The sequence below is a fragment of the Mustela erminea genome, chromosome 8, assembly GCF_009829155.1.
Source record: "Mustela erminea isolate mMusErm1 chromosome 8, mMusErm1.Pri, whole genome shotgun sequence".
Classification (NCBI taxonomy): Eukaryota; Metazoa; Chordata; class Mammalia; order Carnivora; family Mustelidae; genus Mustela; species Mustela erminea.
Window position 1 is genome coordinate 47,157,838 of NC_045621.1, and position 23,190 is coordinate 47,181,027.

At 48.7% G+C, this 23,190-nt stretch overlaps 1 protein-coding gene across 1 annotated transcript in view; it reads right to left on the minus strand.

Moving 5' to 3' along the window:
- Window positions 1-23,190, minus strand: part of LOC116597576 (contactin-associated protein-like 4) — a 132,232-nt gene that overhangs the window by 58,137 nt on the left and 50,905 nt on the right. The window contains exons 4-6 of the mRNA XM_032355501.1: window positions 7,985-8,132; window positions 1,439-1,642; window positions 658-839 (exon numbers count right to left, since the gene is read on the minus strand). Coding sequence (XP_032211392.1) covers window positions 658-839; window positions 1,439-1,642; window positions 7,985-8,132 — 534 coding nt within the window. The remainder of the gene's footprint in view (window positions 1-657; window positions 840-1,438; window positions 1,643-7,984; window positions 8,133-23,190) is intronic.

Consider the following 23,190-nt stretch of genomic DNA (forward strand, 5'->3'; position numbering starts at 1 on the left):
ACATCTGATCCGTGTAACCCAAACCCGTGCAAAAGGAAGCCTGTGCAGAAAATGAAAATGATTTTCCAGCTTATATATCTCTGGATGGAATTTACATTCATCTGTGTATAGAATATAATGTTATTTTGGCCAATTCATAGTGTAGGCAATAAAATCATGAATGATGTAATATAGGACAGGAACTGCCAATCGTCCATTTCTGCCAGACACATTTTTATTTTAGCTTTAGTGTTTAGCTTCTTTTAATAGTGCGTGAGCCTGACAACATCTTACAAGAATGGCATGAATTGTTATACCTTCGTATAACTTAGGTACATGTGTGCAAAGGGCTGCGAATACATTAGGTGTGTTTGGAAGCTGAAGGATGAGACCGAGAGATAGGATCCAGCTGATAGCTCCGGATCTAGGTAGGATGCCAGGGGGATTGCTCAGGTCGGCTCAGTGGGACTGGATGTGTGCCGTGGGCCATGCTGAGCGCAGTGGGCCGCGCTCCAAGTCAGGCTCAGAGGGTGCCCAGGACAGCGGCTCCCTTGCGACACGGTTAAGCCCTAACCACATGTGCAGAGAAAGGGCATTTCTCCGCAGGGTTCCCCCTTCTGTCTAGGCAACGCTGCACTCAAACCCCACACCCTGCCATGACTGACAGAGACTCTGCACCTCAGGATCCAGGTCTGCGTGACTCAGCTGTCCCCATGCCTGGAACTGCCTGGAGTGCCGGTCCACGGAGAGGGTCATGTGCTGGCGGGCATGCTCAAGGAGCACCGAGTGCCAGTGCTGGTCGTCCAACAGACTGCCCAGCGCCACGCTCCCAGGGCCAGATGGCGAGGGTGAAGCAGTGCCTGGCCAAGGAAATGGGCACCGTTAGGTCCTGCCAGACCAAGCTTCCTTGACCCCGTGAAGCTGCTGCATCTGACTCTGGGACACCCTGTCCATCAGGGCTGTTCTCGGCCACTTCCCTTCATTACAGGTGTGCATCCCTCGGAAGTACCCTCTTTGCTGCGAGCTCTGCGATGGCCACCAGGCAGTGGCTCTCCCGGGGGAAGCTTCTTCCCCCAGGGGACACAGGCCAGGATGTGGGTGTGAACTCTGCTACCGTCCTCCGGTGAGTGGAGGGCGGGGATGCTGGTAAACACCCTCCACTGCACAGGGCAGCCCCTGCAGAGGCTACTTATCTGGTCCAAAATGTCACTGGTGCAAAGTGAGGCTGGGAAGCCCTGGGTCCCATAACGTAGGTGTGTTTATCGGATATGAAGAGCTCCAGTAACCACCTTCTGGCACAGTTACTACATTTTAATATGTTTTAAAGCAAAAGAGAGTCAGAATCTGTAAGTCTAGGCCCTTATCTATAATACCTGCTAAAAGATTAGGTATAAAAATACTGGGGTACAAATTAAATCTAAGAATTCAGATTATCGAGTTCCTTGGCTCATCCCTTTACCTGAATTGGAGATCAGAAGGAGCCTCCCTTTCACTAATTCCAGGGTGAAGAAGTCTCCATTTCTGCCCCGTCTGTGCAACAGAAGCCCATCACTCTGCCTTGTTTTAAATTTCAAAGAAATGATGTCTTTCACTGGATTCCTGGTACTTTGAACAAATCTGTAAAGCAGAGAACTTTTTCCATCAAAGTCCATCACGTCTGATCCTGCAGGAAAGATGATAAAAGTTGTTCTAAGTATTAGCTTGCTCCTCACTGAAGTATGTAAATATGTGGGGCCTTGCACACACACACAGAGGCACACACAGGTACACACAGAAAGGCACACACAGGTGCACACACACAGAAGCATACACAGGTACACACACAGAGGTATACACAGGTGTACACAGGCACACACACAGGTGCACACACAGGCACACACACAGAGGCACACACAGGAAGACACACAGAGGTACACACAGGTACACACACAGGTGCATTCACACACAGGTGCACACACAGTTGCACACACATAGAGGCACACATATAGGCATGCACACAGGCACACACAGAGGAACACACACAGAGGTGCACAGGCTCACACACAGGTGTACACACAAGCACACACAGGTACACACACACAAGCACACACAAAAGTACACAGACACAGTATCGGAGGCCGCGGAGGCTTCCATGTCCCATCCGCTGGTGGGAACCAGAGCCTCCCAGGGCAGTGGGTCTGCTTTCTGACTCCTGCACCCTTTGCAGAACTGTCCCTGCCAGAGGTGACTGTGCCAGGGAGGTCCCATCTCACCACGGGGTCCCCAAGGGCAGTGAGGCAGACAGTAAAGGGCCGTAGAGAATAAGAAGCTCCTTCTTTCCTGAGCCAGCTGCCTGTGGCTCTTCTCGGTGGCTGTTGGGCCCAAATGGCACATGTGCTCGTGTGCTCTGTAGAAAGTGTGTCCGTGTTCCACATTCCATGTACACAGAGGAACAGGGGCCAGGTCGCCCGAGGGCTAGGTCGTGCTCAGGGAGCCCATTCACACAGAGGGAGCAGTTATCCCAGAAAAACCCTCCCAGCAAGGGCTCGAGCCCTCGGAACGCGGGCTGTGCAGAGGGTGTGCTCACAGGACGACAGAAGAGACAAGAGTGGCCTGTCTGGAGCAACGGTAGCCGTTGGGGCCCCCGAGGATAATGGCTTGACCTTGCCCCCACCCTCAGGCTGCAACCCCCACGTGTCCAGACCCAGTGGTCCCTGCTGCTCCGTGCACATCGACGGCTGGTAGGCACATTGAATGGAAGGCCAGTTTCCTCCAGGACAACATGAGAGACTTACTCCTTCATGGACCTTATTTCTGGCAAAACCAAGAATACAACAGACTCTTGAAGAATCTGGGGGTTGGGGGTGCTGCTGTCCATGGAGCCAGAAGTCTGGATATAACCTTTAACCACCCCCCAAACTTAACCACTGATAGCTGTCGACTAGACCTAACTAGCAACTCATTTTTTATGTTATCTGTGTTGCTCACTGAATCACTGCATGCAGTGAGCTCCAGAAAAGAAGGTGGCATCAAGAAAATCATAAGGAAGAGGTCTTACCCCTACAGCATGCTACTGTATTTACTGGAAAACATCTGCATGCAGCAAACCCCCACAACTCAAAGCCTGTCGTCTGGGGTCGCTTCATGGGGATGTGTGTGTCATTTAAAGGGCATGTCATATGCAAAATAAGCCATTGGAGTGATGCTTGCCCATCTTATGAGGATATCTTCTTAAAATTCATGTTTTATTTTCTTACATCTTGTTAATGTACCTAGAAATAATTCATTTGCCAGGTGCACAATGAGTAAATATTTCATTCTGTTTTAAAGGTGGGTTATCTCCCCAGTTACTTCTTCTGAAGGAGAAGCATGGACGAAAAGCCAGGTACTGGGCTGACAGTGCACGGCCCTGCCTGTCCCAGGGGCTGCTTGCGCATGCCTGCATTCCAACAGTACTTTGTGCATCTTCCCCGTCCTTGGGTCAGGGCACAGACTTCTCTGCCAGCCTTGCACAGGAGTCCACAGACTTCCACCCATGACCCAGGGCTTGTGGATCCCCGCCTGTGACCCAACACCCATGAACCAGCACCCATGGATCTCACTGATGGACTCCCACCTGTGACCCAGTGCCCACAGACCCCTTCCTGCCCCTATTGTCTTGGATGCTGCTGGCTGAGGTGGCTGCTTGCAGCAGGCATGGCCAGTCCCAGTGCCCACCCTCTGGGTCCTCTCGACCATGCTGCAGCAGACAAGGGCCTTTCTGGCTCAAAAACCTTCGTGTAACAGAAAATAAGGAGGAGGAAACATGTGAACAAAAACACAGGAACATGTGAACACACGTGTACAGACACAGGCACACATGAATGCACACACATGGAACATCTGTGCACACATGTACACAAACACAGGAACACATAAGCATGTACACACAGGGGCATGTGAGCACACATGTGCACAAACACAGGCACACACGAGGAACATGTGAGAACACATGTACACAAACACAGGAACACAAGAGTATGTAATAAAGGAAAACGTGAGCACACAGGTACACAAACACAGGGACATGTGAGCACAGATGTGCACAAACACAGGTACACAAAGAACATGTGAGCACATGTGCACACAAACACAGGAACACACATGAAAGTGAACACACAGGAATACGTGAGCACACAGGTACGCACAAGAACATGTGAGCACACGTTTACACAAACACAGGCACGCACATGACTGTGCGCATACTTAGGCAAGCACACCAGGGAACTGATATAGGGTTTAGACGTAATTATTTTTGTGGAGGGTCCTGAAGCCAGAAAGCCCTCTCCAGGGTGCTGTGGGGTAGCGTGATTGAGAACTGCCCCAAGTCTCCTAGCAGAGTGCCCACCGGCAGCTCGGGGCACCCAGAGCACTAATCCTGTCCTCTGTAAGGATCACGATGTCAGTGGTCGCAGGAAAGGGCCCACACGTCCACTTCCAATGGGCTTCATGGAGTCTGCACGCTCCCGCTGTTCCTGGTGGTGTCACTCATGCCCGGGGTGGACGGGCCGCTGTCAGGAAGCACAGCGTGCATGCGGTGGCCTCACAGCCTGGCTTCCCCAGATGGTCTGCACCCATGTCAGACACAGAAGCCTTCCTATTACATAAGACGTCATCAGCTCTCCTGAGCTCTTCTCAAGGTGGGTCTGTCTCCCTCCCACACTGTTCGGTTTTGTCTTACCATAGCCTCGGGGCAGCTGGCTCATAGCTGACAGGTGCGGGCCAGTAGGTCTGTTGGTGGTTCACCGTGAAGGACCCTCGTTTTCAGAGGCTGAACCAGCTGTGATTAGTTACTGACTGGGGGGCACAGCATGGGCTAGCCCACCTGCTCCCTCAAGCAGTATGTGCTTAACCAGACAGCCCTAACCCTGGAGGCCTTGGCCCTTGCTCTATGCTGGTCCAGACGCTGTGTGTGAGGAGCAGACCCTTTCCTGGTGGCCTCGTGGCCTGCCCGCTGCATGCCTGACAATGCATTTGCTTTTCATCCGTGTATCCTACCGGCAGACTAATGAACAGTCACCACAAGGCTCCAGGATGATGCCGTTGCCATGGGGACAGCGCGGGTTGCCATGGGAGTGTGTCAGCATGACCCCAGCCTGGCCAGGGTGTGCAGGAAAGTTGTGGAGGTAGAGACACGGCGGCTGATCCAGACTCCAGGGCATGGCCGTGGAGGGTGGACGACGGAAGCCGGGCACCAGCAATACTCCTGGGGGTGTTCTGTGCAGAACGCTACAAACAGGGGATGCTGGCCCACAGAGTAGAGCGACACTGGGGTGAAGGGTGAGTGCCAGGAAGGAAGGGGACTGAGGGGCTCTTGTAAGACTTAGAATTGTGCACTTAGGTTTTTAATATTTCCCCTCGTGTATGTTACACCTTGAAAAGTATGAGTTCTCAAAGGGTGAAGGTTGAGGTTTGTAGGCGTATGGTCCGTCTGTGCAAAGGTCCTGTGCTGACTGCAGATATCCTGGTGCTTTCAGAGAACCAAAACAGAGGGATGGTGGCTGCCTGGGGAGTACCCAGTTCCTCTCTGCTGCCTGGGGTGGGCGGGGCTCACGCAGAGAGGCAGGTCAGAGGAAGGGTGGGAAGAATTAGGACTCAACCTAACCTGGCTGCAGCCTCTCCAGCCCGGTGCACGGGGTGGGGATGGGGAGATTGTTGGTGCGTCTGCGGGTCTGACATAGGCACGCTCCTTCCTCCGCATCTAAGGCTGCATCGCACCCATCTAGAGGCCCTCGGACCGCCGTGGCCAACTTAGTGGAGCACGGCGGTGGGACCCAAACCAGGGTCAGAGCTGAGGATGACGAGGATTCAGCGTGCACTGGGAAGGAGGGGTCATGGGGCTGGCAGTGGCTGGGGGTGAGGTGGCCCTGGGTCACCCAGAGGGGGTGCCTGGGCTTCCACTGAGAGAGAGAACCAGGCTAGCGTGCGGCACTTGGAGATGGTTGGAGGGATGGTTCCAGTTCCAGCCAGATGAGGGTTCCCAGATCCTGGCCCGGAAGGCAGCGAGAAGGTGCCAGCAGACGTTGGTGAGTCTTGGAAGCGGCCCTGAGGTGGCTGAGCTGTGGCCTGGAAGCCCATGGGAAAGACCCTCCTGACCAGCGTGCAGCCCGCCAGGCCGTCCTCAGCCTGCCCTCAGCTGCTCGGTGCAGCAGGAGTCTGCCGAGCGCATGGAGAGAGAGCCCAGGTGTGCAAGAGAGACCATGGCCCGTCCAGGAGTGCAGCATGTGGTGGCCGCGGAGGGATGCGTGGGGGGAGGGGTAGGATTCCTCCGGGACCTGAGCGCAGAACTGCTGTGTGTGAACACAAGGCTGCGTGGGCATCTCTGAGCAGCTTGCTGAGGAGGCCCGCACCTTCCCACAGCAGAGCAGCACGCCTGTGTCGCTTGAGGGCGCTGACACAGAGGCGGCGAGTATGGCGTGTCAGGGGCCACTGGCAGCTTCTCACGTGGCGGAGGCAGGTTACCTGCTGGGCTTCATTCAGACCCTCCCAGCTGGGCTGCATGGACTTCAGGGCTGCCGCTGGTCCCAGGGGGAAGGGCCTTGGCCACACGTCTGGGAGGGAGGGTCCCGGCACAGCCTCATCAGAGCGCATTCCCCAAGCGGAAGAGGCACAAGGCCCAAGACGGCCAGTGTCAGGGTCCTTGCCCGAGGGAGCTCTCGTGGTCTGGAAATCCACAGAGTGAGGCCATGGACGGAGCAGGAGGAACGCTGCGGATGAAGTGTTGGCTCAGGGGTCCCTCGGTCCCCCGTGCAGGGCTGGCAGTGCTGGTCCACATAGCACACTGGCCAGACCCTCACTCTGGTGACCCTGGGGCTCCCCAAACACCACATGGCCGCCACGCCCATCCTCGAGCCAATCAGCTGGCCTCCTCCCATCCCCCCACCAGTCCCCTTTGTACCATCCTGAGCTCTTCTCCTGATGCAGACAGCAGACCCCACCTCCCATGGCAAACCTCCCACAGAACAAGTCCGGGCAAGTGTCACATGGTCAGTGAGTGGGGGTGGGCCCTCTTCAGGGTCACTGACAGCCAGGCCCACTCCCTGCCCCCGGGCCTTGGGCTGGTGATATGACTGTGTGTCCAGAGACAGACAGAGGGACAGAGGGACAGACAGACAAAGACAGAGAGACAGAGGCAGAGGGACAGAGACAGAGGAGCAGAGGCAGAGAGACAGAGATAGAGGGTCAGAGGGACAGACAGACAGAGACAGACACACAGTGGGACAGAGACAGAGAGACAGAGAGAGAGAAGGACAGATACAGAGAGACATAGAGACATAGAATCAGAGACATAGAGACAGAGAGAGGGACACAGAGATAGAGAGACAGAGGGACAGAGACAGAGAGAGACAGAGAGAGAGAGATGAGAGACAGACATAGAGGGACAGAGACAGATAGAAACCGTGACAGAGGGACAGAGAGAGAGACAGAGACAGAGAGACAGAAGGACAGAGGATGAGAGACAGAGACAGACAGAGGAACAGAGGGATAGAGACAGAAGGATGAGGGACAGAGACAGAGACAGAGAGTCAGAGACAGGGAGGCAGAGACAGGGAAGAGAGAGAGAGGCAGACACTCAATAAGAAGATCCTATAAGAACAACCTGACAGGCACCTAGGTGCCTCAGTCGGTTAAGCGTCTGCCTTCGGCTCAGGTCATGATTTCAGGGTCCCAGAATTGAGTCCCATACAGGGCTCTCTGCTCAGTGGGGAGTCTGCTTCTCCCTCTGCCCCCCCCCAACCACTTGAGGGGGCACACTCTCTGCCTCTTGCAATAAGAAATAAATAAAATCTTTAAAAACAAACAAACAAAACCTAACAGTTTCATCTCTGAGTTACACAATAATATCAAAGAGATTCCATTGTCCTTGTTGAGGAATTTGAGAAAAGCCTGGAGGCTATTCTCTTGGAAGCGTCTTTGAATTTGTGCCAAGGACCCCATGTTCCCAGATGGACGTGGTTCTGTGCCCTAGTTCTGTGCCCACACTTACGGAACCAGCATCCGTACACCTCCACGCGCATCCCAATGCGGCCGTCGGGGTTCCAGGCGGACGGCAGGAAGCGCAGGTGCCTGGCCTCCAGGGGCGGCCGCAGCCGGTGGCGCACCACACTGTCCGCGTTGGCGTTCCCTGGAAAGCCCTGCAAAAGAGCGTGGGCTCAGCGCACATGTGGGGGTCCCTTGCTCCTGCAGTAACTACCCTTCCTTCCACCCCCAGACAGACACCGTAGCAGGAGGCTGGGGATCCGGAACCTTCTGCTGGCTGCTGGTCCCAGAGGAGGACACACCTTCCCTGGCCTGGGCGGCACTTGCCCTGTGCACATAGCACTGGACTTGACTGGGGGGCGGCTGTAAACACAGGCCGAGGGCAAACCCGTGAAGTGCAGACTCTACAGCCAACCTCAGCACGTGTGTGCACACACATATCTGTGTCGCACATGTGAGCATTGTGCACACACGTGTGTATTCAGGGTGGGTGCTCACGGTCAAGACACTGTTCAGTGACTCATCACTATGGGCGTGTGTGAACCAAGGCAAATTGTCACAACTGACTTTCCATTTTACAAGTAGCCATATCAATTACAGTCTAAATAATTCACTTCTAGCCAAATAAGAAAAATCACTTAGTGAAGAAACTGAAGATTTAAATTCTGCTCATGGTCATCAAAAAGCAGGAAAATATGTTTTATGGGACCGCCTCAACTGGTATTATCAGTTTTATGGTTTTTACCAACCACTAGAATCGTTCTAAGGGGGGCCTTCAACTTCCTGCTTAGGTTTTGTTTAATAATGCAAAATGTAATTCAATTATATAATTATCATATAAAAGATCCATTGAAATAACATTAATTTAACATTAAAATTTCAAATAAGAGTGTTACTCCTGTGGTCACTGCGCCCATGTAATGAGAGTCCAGCTTTGTGGTCACCACGGTCATCTAACGAGAGTCCAGACATGGTCACTGCAGTTGTCCTAACGAGAATGCACATTATGGTCACCACGGTCATCCTAATGAGAGTCCAGACTTGAATGGGGCCATTCGGCAGACTCAATCTCCTGCACATTTGGACCCTGCACACAGACCTCCAACTCAGCCATCCAAGAATGCTCCACATCCCACTATTTTAAAAAAGTCAAGGGCGCCTGGGTGGCTCAGTGGGTTAAGCTGCTGCCTTCGGCTCAGGTCATGATCTCAGGGTCCTGGGATCAAGTCCCACATCGGGCTCTCTGCTCAGCAGTGAGCCTACTTCCCTTCCTCTCTCTCTGCCTGCCTCTCTGCTTACTTGTGATCCCTCTCTGTCAAATAAATAAATAAAAATCTTAAAAAAAAATAAAAACAGTCAAATGTTGAGTGCCTGGGTGGCTCAGTGGATTAAAGCCTCTGCCTTTGGCTCAGGTCATGATCCCAGGGTCCTGGGATCGAGCCCCGCATCGGGCTCTCTGCTTGGCAGGGAGCCTGCTTCCTCCTCTCTCTTCTCTCTGCCTACTTGTGATCTCTGTCTGTCAAATAGTAAATAAAATCTTTAAAAATAAAATAAAAAATAAAAACAGTCAAATGTCTAGTTTTTCTTTTCTCGGTGGAAATTTAAACTTTCATTTGAGAAAGAGAACCACAATTGCCAAGCCTTCGATGCACTTGCTGGAGCCTTTCTCCTGGTAACAGCATCTGTGCCTTGGGTGGAGAGTCCTTGCAGTCCCCCGGCCTCCTCAGGGTCAGAGGCGCCCGTGTTGGCCCCAGAGGCTCCACCCTGAGTGTCCCCCAATGGCCCACACCTCCCGGCAATCCTCACATGCCCTATGCTGACAGCAGGGAAGGCTGACAGGCCCACCTCCCTCCATCTGGAGCCTGAGCCAGAGGCTCCTCTGGGAGGTCGGGACCCCATCCTACAGCCATCCTACAACTACTCTCTCTTTCCCACATGTGCACACATTTGCACACATGTGCACACTCACATGTGTGTGCACATGGGGGTCCCTGCATGCACGAACACACGTAACTATTGTCAAACCATCTGAAAAGCAGTCGTAAGCATCCTAACTCTTTATGCTAAATTTCAGTATGTCTCCTAGAACACAAACCTGCCCCAAAACAACTGGAAAACCACTGCTGACACGAATTCCACGGTTCTATCTGGGTTTGTCCGTTTTTATATTTCCTCCAATGACACAGGACAGCTTCCACCTGCTGGTGTCGGTTCTTGGCTTGCCCATTGTGGAAGAGCATGGTCAAGGGACTTGCAGGGCGCGGTCCCAGCTGGGTTTGTCCAGCTGCCACCTGGGATGAGCGTCAGCCCACACGTTCTGGGTGAGAATACGAAATGGAGATGCTGCCTCCTTGTGCTGTGACCCTCCAGGGACAAGGTCTCAGTTGTCCACCCCGAATGACATTAATTTTGATCACTTGGTGAGGAGAGTGACTTTTCTTTGGGCACTCTGTTCATAAGCTGGTCTGATTCTTGGGGCTCATGTGGCTGATTCTTGGGGCTCATGGGAATGTCCTTTTCAGACAACAGTCTCATATGATGGTCTAAGCCCATCTGTGATCTTTGCCTGAATCGATAATCACACTGGGTTTAGAAATGTTCTGTTTAGAAGAGTGTCTTTTTTGCCCCCTCTTTCTCTTCTTTTAAGAGGAGGATGGATTAACAGCTCCTATATAACCCATTAAAATTGTTGCCCTTTGCTTGAACTGTGCAAATTTGCACAAGAGAGACAACCTTCACCAACCCTGGGAGCAGCTGGCCCTCCTCCCTGCTCAGCATGAGCTGCCGGCTGAGAAGCCAGGGTCCTTTGGGGACCCGGGTCCTGGATACCGCCTCACCTGCTTTAATATTTCATGAGAAATATTAAAGTCAAGTAGGCTATTTTATAAATCTCCTGATATGTCATAACAAAATGAATATTAAGTGTACTTGCATGCTTTAAAAAATATATTCAGATACTTTGTGATAATGAAAGCGCTGCTTATTTGAATTTTAAGGAATCACACTTTGTAAGTTATATGGAACTATAGCTGTTTCCTGAACGGTCAGGAAGAACAGTGGCTCTTACCAATAAAGAAGGTGTGTGGAGTGTGTTTGAAGAAAGAAACGGAATGTGTTTGGATAAAGCAGGTGATACAGTGTTCAGGACTCATTAGTAAGAAGGTTTTAGCTCTTGGGCTAAATTAATGCTTCATAAAAGCAACATGTAGTCTAGCTAGTCTACCATATATCCAAACTAGGCTTTGAATCTTCCAGAACGGACCTAACCCTCGTGAATATAACAACTATGAATGCAAGGAGAGAGAGACCTGTTCTTGCTTTATTCCCTCAAACCGGAAAGTCAGGTTACTGGAATGACAGGAATAGGTTTCTTCTTTGAAAACACATTGCCTTTAGCAAGCCTTCAGAAGTCAGACCCCCATTCAGTGATGTAAATCATGGGTGAGGCAGAACGGCTGGGCACAGCATTCAGCACTGGGATTTGGAACCACACATCGTGTAGACAGATGGAGGATTTCCAGGGCTCAGCTCCTAGCAGACACATGGCCGTGGGAGTTGCTCTGAGTCATGGAACTAGGGGTATTGTGCCGAGCGAAATAAGTCACTCAGAGAAAGACAGTTATCATATAATCTTACTCATATGTGGAATATAAGAAACAAAACAGGATCATAGAGGAAGGGAGGGAAAAATAAAACAAAACAAAACCAGAGAGGGAGATAAACCAGAAGAGACTCTTAATCCTAGGAAACAAACTGAGGGTTATTGGAGGGGAGGGGCTGGGGGGCGGGGTACCTGGGGAATGCTTTTAGGAGGGCACGGGATGGAATGGACACGGAGTGTTGTCTGCAATGGATGAATCTCTGAATTCTACCTCTGAAACCAATAATACATTATATGTTCATAATTAAATTAAAAAAATAAAAGCCTACGACCATTTTTAAACTCAATGTTGAGAAGTGACTTGTTTACTAAATGATTACATTCTGTGATGATGTAAAGGAATGATTAACAGGATGCTAGAACCACTGTCCTTCAGGGCCTCACTCTGCTGCCTGCCCAGTCAGCTGGATGCGTGTCTGGGCTGTTCCCAGCTTCCACCCGGGAAGCACGCTGGGCAGTGACCCTGTCACAAGGCCAGATCGCAGACTGAAGCCTGAAACCCTCAGTCTCAGGGAATGAGCCAGATGTGGTCCCTTTTGCCTTAGAACAGTCACAGTTCTCTGAGATTCATCAACGTGTGATTGGGGCCCTGAATGCATCCCAACACCCTCCCTGAAAGGCTCACCGGGGACACACTCACCCTCACTTCTATCTGAGCCTGAAACTAGGGTCCAGATCGGGGGAGCACTCTGATTAGCTGCTCCATGCAGATCCCGCTTTCAGCACTTACTTCAGGGGCACAAAGTCTCCTGCGTAAACAATAGTGAAGATACAGAGACTCACACTTATGTAGCTTGGAACAAATTCAAGAGGATGTTGTGGCCTGGTTCTCTGCCGGGGAACACTACACACTTACTCACATGAATAGGGTTGGGGTGTATTCCCTGTTATCAATTTTTTGGACATCAAACGACTTAAGGTTCTGTGCCACTTTCATCACTAATAAATTTGATCTTTGGCAATTAACTGAAAAGTGGCCCCAAACTCCCAACCCACCGGACTTTATATGAAGAACGTGAGTGCTCTGAGCTGAATAATGATGAGGTCTTTTCCAGCATTATTCATACACAGATACAGATGCAGAGATGATTTGTGGAATGCTATGCAAACTACTTTGAATGCAAGTTTAATTAATAATGCTGTAGAAAAAATTTAACTTGATTAAAAAATACACATAATCTAGTACTTGGTTCCAGTCAGCTTGGGTCCACCATAAAAAGTATCTGACCACGGCAATGTCACATTGTCTAATTTTAAATAGTGTTTAAACTCAACAGGAACAGAATAAATGATTGAACATTTGTTTAAGACCTACTGAGTAGCAATCTGAATGGGAAGAAAAAGTAGTAGAGTCACAAGAGTGACACTCAGCCATACAAGGGAGATAACCACCCTTCTGTCTTCCATACAAGGGAGATAACCTCACTCTGCTGTCGACTGAACGTTGGTCTCCCCAAATTCTTGTGTTGAAACCCTAACCCTGCTGTGATGGTGTCTCCTACAGGAGACCCAGAGGCTGATCTGACTTCCCCATGTGGGGAAGAACCAGGCGAGGGCCCTCACCAGACCCAAACCTGTCAGCACCTGCTCTTAGACTTGTGCTTCCAGAATTGTAGGAAGCCCAGGGGGTGTTGGTATAGCAGTTGGTGGGTGGATGCAGCCTTTTTCCCCATAGAGTGAGTTCACCTCAAGGCAGAGCTTCAAAGGTGCTCATGCCAGGTGTGTCCTCAGAACACGCATCCTGAATACTGCTCTTCTTTCCTTTTCTGCTCTTCTTGTTATTTAGAAAGTAGGAACAAGATTAAAAAACACTACTTTTTTCCCAGTAGGGCATAGCAAGGGGCTTGGCAGGACCACCGCTAACATGGAGAATCAGACCAGACTGAATAGTCATGAACAGCCACCCAAATGCTCTGGAAACCCCCAAAGCCAGACAAGAAATGAGAAGAATTTACTTATAAGAACCTACAGCACAGGAGAATTGAAGTGTCAGAATAATGGAATTCTATGAGGTCCCTGCATGGGTTGGTCCTACTCCCATCCTAGCTCATCCATGGTGCCACGAGGGGTGGGGGTGGGAGAGTCAACCCTGAAGACTAGCAGCTCTGCAGCCAAGGGGACTCCCTTAGCTTGGAGTGCAAGTTCCCAGGCCTAGCTGTGGCCATGTCAGCGGCAAATGGCAAGGCCAGCAGGCAGCACGCCTGAGGATGTGGTCTGGTAACTGACCAGCAACAGACTGTCCAGCATTAACAGAAAGTGAGGGAAATGGAACAACACCCATCCTTGATGAGCTCCTGTGTCTCCCGTCCATTGGAAAGGCCATGCTCAAGCACAGGAAGACTGAAGGGGGCCAGCTGGGAAACTATGCTGTGCATGGAGACCACGCGAGCAAGTAGAAACCCAAGTCCTGGCAGATGTGAAGACCACTGCAACTGCACACACACACCTCAGTCAGCAAAGCTGGAAGCCCTCACAGCTGGGGATGCATGAGCAGAACTCTGCCAGGCACCGGCTGACCACTAGCTCTGGTTTACAAATAGAAACGAAAAATTAAGAAACAAAAACCATACATAACACAAATTATACAGCAACATCAGTGCTTCTTATCATAGGAAACAAATTTCAGACTTAGTACAGGTGGATAACTACAAGAACCCCAAGCTGCTGCAATACATTATCTGAGAAAGTTAAAGACACGCAAGAATGAGAAAGTGCGGCTCATAAGGAGAAGGTGCTTAAAGAAATCTGTGTCTATGTGGATCCAAAAGCAGGATTTTGTTGACAAAGACTTCAGTGCAACTATTATAACTAGATTATATATAAGGTAAAGCATGTTTAAAGAATTTATGGCTTGTCAAACATGGCTCAACAAATAGAGAAAGTTGTTAGAGAAAGAGAAACTTGAGAAACTCAGAGTCTGATGCAGTTTACCTCCAATGCTGGACTGAGAACTGATGCTCCCTGGCTGGGTGAGCTCAGGAGACACCCCTAGTTTCAGATATGCCTCAAAGAAAATGTTAAAAGAAGTTCCTAAAGAGATACTATAGGTCATGAAGACAGAAAGAGCATCAGGGAAGGAATAAGTGAAGGTAAAATAAAAACTTTAACTTTTTCTTAATCTAGCAGATAAGTTTGTTCAAATTAATATCAACAATGTATTCAATTATGTATACATATATATCATATATACACACACATACATATGCTTATGTATAAGGGCAATGAATGACAGTAATAATAAAGACAGGAGGGAAGAATTAGGGATATTTTGTTATTAGAAAATATTCACATTAGAAAATATTCATGAAGTGGTGTAGTGTTATTTGAAAGTGAATTTGGATTAGTTGTAAAAGTATATTGTAAATTCTATGTCAACCACTAAAAATATTAAAAAACAACAGGAAATCAGTAGAGGAAATCAATGGAATCAGAAGCTGGTTCAGTGAAAAGATCAATAAAAGTGATACATTTCTAGTTATGCTAATGAAAAAAGAAAGGTCACAAAGTGCTAAAATGAGAATGAAAGAGGAGATATTACCACAGATTCCATGGACATTAAAAATATAATAAAGGAATAACATGAACAACACTATGTCCACAGATTTCAGAACCTATATGAAATGGACCAATTCTTTGAAAGATACAGTCTTCATGTTATATGCAACTAATGTATCATTGAACATTATATCAAAAACTAATGATGTACTGTGTGTTGGCCAACTGAATTTAAATTAAATAAAAAAAGAGAAAAATACAGTCTTTGAAAGCTCACACCACAAGAAGTAGAAAATCTGAACAGACTTACATCTATTAAATAACTTGAGTAAATAGTAACTGTCCTAAACAGAAAACACCAGGCTTAGATGGGATCACTGGTAAATTTTTCAAAACATTTAAGAGAGAATTTCTCTCCTTTCTAGCAGATAGAAGCAGAGGAAATTCTTCCTAACTGACTCTAGGAGGCCAGCATTACCATAATGCCAAAAACAAACAAAGGGTTGCAAGAAAAGAAAACTGAGGACTAGTACTTCTCATGAACACAGATGCAAAAATCTCCAACAAAACATTAGCAAATCAATCCAATAATATATAAAAATAATTATACATTATAACCAAGTGCATTTATCCCAAGTATGTCAGGTAGGTAAAGCACTCCCAAGATCAGCTAATGTAACCCACCACATTAACAGTGTAAAGAAGAAAAATCACATGATCTTATTACTAAATGCAGACAAAAGCATTTGACAAAATTCGACATGCATTTATGATAAAAACTCTCAGCAAGCTAGCTAAAGAAGGAAGTATCCTCAGCTTGATAAAAGATATCCTCAAAAGAACTATACCTAATATCATACTTAATGGTGAGAAACTTGAGATTTTCCTGCTAAGAATGGGAACAAGACATGATATCCCTCTCAACCCTGCCTTCCATGTTGTGTTAACTAATGCAATAAGACAAGAAAAAGAAACAGAAGTTGTATGCATTGGGAAATAAGAAGCAAAACTCTATGTTCACAGATGATATTAACACCGATGTAGAAATCTGAAGGAATTGACAAAAACTTCCTGGAAATAATGAGGAATTTTAGCAAGATTAAAAGACACAAGATTAGTATGCAAATGTCAATAAATTTCCTACATACCAGCCATGAACAAGTGGAATTTGAAATTAAAATCATATTACTATTTACATTGGTCCTCTAAAAATGAAATGCTTAAGTATAAACTTAGCAAATTATAAATTAGCTTAGCAAATGCACAAATTATGCAGAGGGAAAAACTATAAAACTCTAATGAAAGTAATCAATAAAGATACAGTAACTGCACAATCATTTTGATAGATGGATAAAAAACATTTTATAAAATCCAACAATAATTCATAATAAAAATTCTCAACAAAATAGGAATAGAAAAGACCATCCTCAGTCTCACAAGTTGCATCCATCTAACATGATAGTTGAAGGTGAAAGACTGAACTGTTTCCCCCTAAACTAGGCATAAGGCATGATGTCTTCTTGTGTCTGCTTTTCAACCTAGTCCTGAGCATTATAGCAAGTCAGTAAGGATAGAAAATGAATACAACATCCAACTGGGAAAGGAAAACAATTCCATTAAACTGTTTTTACTCCCACATGCCTTAATTCTGTTTGTAGGCTATTCTAAGAACACATATAAAAATGAGCCAAAAAGACCTTCAAAAACCAATATGTCAAGTTCTCAGGTAATAATATTAATATATAAAACTGTTTTATTTCTATGTACTAGAAATAAATATCTAAAATCGAAATCAAAAAGTAATTCCATTCAGGCGTGACGAGCAAGATGGTAGAGGAATAGGAGACCTAAATTTCATCGGGTCCCAGGAATCTAGCCAGATAGTTATCAAACCGTTCTGAACCCCTACAAACCCAACAGGAGATCGAAGAGAAGAGCAGCAATTCTCGGAACAGAAAAGTGGCTACTTTCTGGAAGGTAGGACCTGCAGAGAAATGACTCTGAGGCAACGCAGGGGAAGATAGACCGCCAGGGGAGGGGCCAGCTCCTGGGAAGTGGTGGAGCAGCGGAGCACAAAATAAGAACTTTCAGAAGTTTAGTGTGGTCTCAGGACCCTCAGGGTCACAGAAACACCGAGGGTGTCTGAATGCAGCAGAGCTCCCAGGTATCAGAGCGGGAAAGCCAGTGGCAGAGACGGAGGCAAGCAGTGGACTCTCAGCTCAGGGTTACCTTAAACAATGGTCCGGGCACAGTTGGGTCTCTGCGCTTTGAGCAGGGACCCCACAAGTGGCAGATCCAGAGAGACACCCTCCTTCCTCCTCCAGGAGTTGTGGCGTGGGAGCGCAGCAGGAGTCGGCTGAGTTTGGAGGCTCCAAACAGGGCTGCGTGCCAGAGACAGAAATGCTCGGTCATAGGCCGGTGAGCTCAGAGCGTGGCCGGAGGCGAGGGAAATGGGAAGGATTGACTGCTTTCCTCTAAGGGTGCACTGAGGAGCGGGGGCCTGAGCTCTGGGCTTCTCTGGCGAGAGATTGGGAGGCTGCCATCTTCATTCCTGTCATCCAGAGCAGGACGGAAAGTGCTCAGGGAACAAAAGCTCCTGAGACCAAAACAGCGCAAATTACTTAGCCCAGCCCCTGGCAAAGGGGGTGCAATTCCGTCTCTGACAAAGACATTTGAGAACCACTGCAAGAGGCCCCTCCTCCAGAAAATCAGCAAGAACATCCAGCCATGACCAAGTTCACCATTCAGTGAGAACTGTGGAACTCAAGAGCTACAGGAATGAGGCATGTAGAATTCATGTTTTTTTCCCCATGATTCTTTAGTCTTTAATAAAAGTTAATTTTTTAAATTTTACTTTTTTTCTTATTTAAAAAAATTTTTCCTCTTTCTTATTTTAGCCTTTTTAACTATTTTATCTTATCAATACATTTTTAAAAATCATTTTAAATTTTCATTGCTATAGTCATATTCTAATCCTTCATTGTATTTAACCTTACTTTATGTATACATACATGTTTTTCTTTCTTTAAAATTTTCAGATACAGTTTCTTCTAATGGATACAAATAAACCCTAAATCTAGTGTATGGCTTTGTTCTAGTCTCCAGCCTGAGCACATTCTCTCCTTTTTTTTTTTTTTTCCTCTTTTTCAACCAACTTCTTATCTTATCAAATTCCTTTTTTAGAATCTTTTTACATTTTCATCTTTACAGTCATATTCTGTCCCTTCTTCATGTTTACCCATATTTTTATTTATATATAAGTTTTTCTTTCTTTAAGGTTTTGGAAGACAGTTTCTTCTAATGACCAAAATATACCCAAAGTCAAGTGTGTGGCTCTGTTCTAATCATATATAAATATATGACTTCTTTTTTTCTTTTTCCTATTTTCTACCCCTGATTTCAAGTCTCTTCTGATTTGGTGCTGCCCTCCCCAAGCCGCTGAATGCTTTCCTCAGGGAAATGATCCGGAGGTAGCACTCGCCTCCGTTTCTAGCTTGGGTGGGCACATGGCTCCACGCCAGCTCAGGGAGGGGAGAACATTCCGTGTCCTTCCTGACCAGGTGGCCCTGACCAGGTGGCCCAGCCCGCCTTTCCTCCAGAACTTTCTGCAGCCCGTCCCATCAGTTCCAGAGTGGAGTCCCTGGGCGTTCTGGCTGTTCCTTGTGTGACGTCGGTCTTTCAGCACTGTGGAGAGTGGTGTTTGCTCTGACAACATGGTCCTGCGGAGGCCCCTTTGGACACAGAACGCCATGTGACCTCTGGGTACTCAGATCAGTCCAGATCTAACCCAGACGATGAATGGAGCACAGGAACCTCCTGGAGGAGCCACCCTCCCACTCAAACCCAGGCCTGCTGGCACTACTAGCCGCTATTCTGTCTCACCAACACATGGCCATGCGATCTTCCAACATTACTGACTCATGGTGGCTCTTGTAAAAGCACATCCTGTGTGTCCTCAGCATCAGCCGCTGAAGTTGGCAATGATCCAAGCGAACACACGAAAGACCAACAGGGCTGAAGTTCAGCACCCACACCTTTGAGAAATAAAGGAAATGTTGTGATGCAGCCTAGACCCGTGGTCTGCCCGTGGTGCCAGCACCATGCCAGGGACACCTGCCTTCCTGGGAGGCCACACCATGTCTGTCTCTGGATGCAACAGCTCGTGTCCTTCCTGTGACAATCGCCTCCTTGCATTTTATCTTCCTGCTTATATTTAGAAGGTCTCCAAGAAATTTAAAGTTGCGAATGACTCAATTCTGGTGAATTCTGAGTACCTACTGCCATGTATCCTTGAGAAAGGCATCCATTAATCAGCACTGGTTATTGTGCTAAAACTTAAATTTACTTTAATTAATTTCCTTTTCCCTCAAGTATGCTGCCAGCGTGTGTCAAGACGGGTGTGCCCATCCCCTGAAGGACATGCACAACAGGGACAACCTCCCTAAGGGTTATGGTCACTGAATCCTGAACACCTCATGCCTCAGGTTCAGAAATAGTTAGAGTTCTGGTGGGATCTCATGGGAGAAAATGTGGCTCCGATGGCCCCTGCAGGGAGTAAAGGTGTTCTCACGGGCACAGCCCCTGGGAGGTTGGCAGCCCGTGGGGAGCCCTGCTCTCCAGGGGGACAGCTGGACAGGTGAGCAGAGCAGTGGGGCTGACAGGTGTTCTTTCTAAGACCGGAGGCTGACCTGGCAGTGAACTCTCAGAGGATTCATGAAGGACGTGGGTGGCACCCTGCGTGCAGACACTGAAGTCCATTGCCTGGTGGGAACCTGTGTCCTGTGGGGCTGTGGGACGAGGAAAGGTGGGCAGGGGCAGTTGTGGGGGTGGGCTCAGGGCCAGCCTGTGTGGGGGAGCTGAGCTCACGGGTTCCTGGACTGAGGCTTACAGTCTGGGGGTCCCTGGACCGAGTAAGGCTTGTGGCCCGAGGGTCCCTGGACCAAAGCTCACGGTCTGAGCGCAGCGCCAACAGACACACTTGGGTGAACCTGACCCACAGGACTGAATGAGGAACTCTCATCTGCCTGGCAGGGACACCAGCACAAAACAACGTAAATATCAGAGATCTACAGACGTGATGCTGAAGGTAATCGCAAGCATGTTGTTTTCACTGACAAGAGCGTTCATATTTTAGGTAATAAAACTGAACACGTTAATTATTGCTGATTTCACAATTCCTGTCTACAGCAAGTGCTCATGGGAAGGGCAGACACTAATGAAATTGATTTATCATAAAGACAGCTAACTGTGAATGCCAGTGTTGGAAATACCAGGATCAGTGGCTCTATTTTAAGAGAGTGTAACAGGCTGATCCCAATAAGTATCGACTGGTGGGATTCACGCCTGTGAATGTAACGAGTGTTCAGGTTAAAAGAAAGCTAAATAGGAAACACACCCAGATTAGAATATAAAATAGTTAAGTGTACCTTTATTGACATTTTTAAGGATAGATTACTTTTGCATAACCTATGATGTCCCATTTAGATATGAATTAAGGCAATAAAAATAGCAAAAGAGATCATATTAAAACTAAAAGCTTCTCTTCATCAAAGGACAGGATCCACAGAGCGAGAAGACGACTTGTGGGATGGGGGAGGGGCTTACAAGTCAGGGGTCTCATGAGGGGCTGTTACCAGAATGCATGACGAGCTCCTACCCTCACACACCGAAATCACCCTGATCAAAAAAATGACCAGAGATCCGAGCAGGCATTTCTCCCAAGATGTGCCAACAAGCACAGAAAAGATGTTCGCCATCAGAAATGCCCATCAGAGCCACTGACATGCCCTGTCACACCCAGCTGGATGGCTGCTCCCGAAGCCGAACAGAACCAGGGAACCAGTGTGGTGAGGGATGGAGAAGCTGGAAGCCTCGGGACCATCGGGGGATTGTGACTCGGCGCAGCCCCAGCACATGGAAAACAGTCTGGGCATCCTCAAAAACGACACACAGGACCACCACGTGACCCAGCAAGTCGAAGTCTGGGTACACACCCAAAGGAAGTGGAAGCAAGGTCTTTGTGAGATATTTGCACCCCGGGGTTCAGAGCACCATTATATAATCCCAAGAGCTGAAGTGTTCATTGACAGACGGATGGATGAGCAAGATGTCACCCACACAAACAATGGAATGTGACTCAGCCTTAAAAAGGAGGCAACATGGACGGGACTGGAAGAGATTATGCTGAGTGAAGTAAGTCAAGCAAAGAGAGTCGATTATCATATGGTTTCACTTATTTGTGGAGCATAACAAATAACATGGAGGACATGGGGAGATGGAGAGGAGAAGGGAGTTGAGGGAAATTGGAAGGGGAGGTGAACCATGAGAGACTATGGACTCTGAAAAACAATCTGAGGGTTTTGAAGGGGCAGGGGGGTGGGAGGTTGGGGTACCAGGTGGTGGGTATTAGAGAGGGCACGGATTGCATGGAGCACTGGGTGTGATGCAAAAACAATGAATACTGTTACGCTGAAAAGAAATTAAAAAAAAAAAAAAAAGAGGCAGATCCTGACACCTGCTTCAGCACTGCTGAACCCTGAGGACATCACACTCTACCATTCAGCCTGTCACCAGAAGACAAACAGTGTAGGATTCCACTTACCTGGGACATGGAGAGTCATCAGATTCATAGGGACAGAAGGCAGAGGGTGGACACAAGGGCCTGGGGTGGGGTGGGGAGTCTGTGTCTCATGGGATCAGAGTTTCAGTTTGGGAGGATGAGAGCCTTCTGGAGATGATGGGGGCATTGTGCTTAAGGCCTTGGAAGCTGTGCACATAAAAACTGTACAGATGGTCAGTTTTAGGTGACATGTAACAATAACTAAAGCACCTTTTATGGTGAAGGGGGCCCACACAGTCATGGCAGAGAAAAGGTAATGGTATTGGTAAATCACATCCTCCCAGAATTCATACTGTGCGTGAGGTCACAGAGTGCAGTCCTGACCCCGCAGGCCCCGTGAGAGGAGGGAGGGGTCTCGCCCCCCACCTGCACAGGGCCGTGGGAAGCATGTCTGCAGGCAGGGAGGGCTCCCACCTCCATGGAGAGACCAGTGTCTGTGGTGCTCCCACCCTGGGCCCGAACCCCTCTGCCCATCCCAGTGTCACTGTGTGGGCTCGGTTGGGACCCCTGCTCCCCAAGACAAGCAGCGAGGGGGTGTTGCCTGGTTGCTGGGGCCTGAGACACAGGACCTCACGGCATCTCGCTCCTTCCTCTGAATGGCATTGACAACATGAAACCTGCCCTGTGGGATAAGGGCTGACCTGCGTTATGCTAATGGAACCAGGGTGCTGGTTCCTGGTTCCAGCCCAGTGGGCATGTTGCCTCCTGGCTCACAGCCACAGCTCTGGTGGTGTGCCCAGAACTGTCTTATCCCAGACAGGCTGCATAGATGCCGCCGAACCTTGGAGCAGAAGCAGATGTGGCCTTGGCTGGAGAAAGAGGGTGTGGACATCACAGGAGGGGCTGTAGGACACTTGGGCCTGAGTGACCCCAAAGCAACCTTCTCTGCTGTTTACATGAGAAATGGCGTCTTCCCACCTGAGTGTCACTGAGCAGCTCCTTCAGCACTTGGTTTCTGTGGTCTGTGGCTTCCCTGCCGCTGCTGTTTTGTGGGACCCAGGTCCTGGACCATCTCCACTGCCCACACGCCCGCCTCCTCCCACCCTGGTCAGAACCCGCGCAGTCGCACACACTCTGCCTCACTAACTACACAAGCAGAGGGATGCAGTCTGTGGCAAACGTCCCGAAAGTCACGGAAGTTGAGCAAACAGTCCGCTCCTGCCCGAGGCTGTGGGATGCAATCAGAAAGCTGACTTTCTGTGAACGCCAGCCGATGAGGCCACTCAGCTCGTGTCCTTCAGGAGTCCTGGGTCAGGGAGGAGGGACAGGGCCACATCTGAGCTCCCGAGGAAGGCTCGGGACCCCTGGCCTCTGCGAGGTCATGCAGAGCACGGGTGGGTTTTCCCACTTGTGACCAGAACAAAAGGGTTTTGTCCAACTGTTCCTGGGCTATGAAATCATTTCCTTTCTTGATGCTCATGGATTTTTACATATCCTG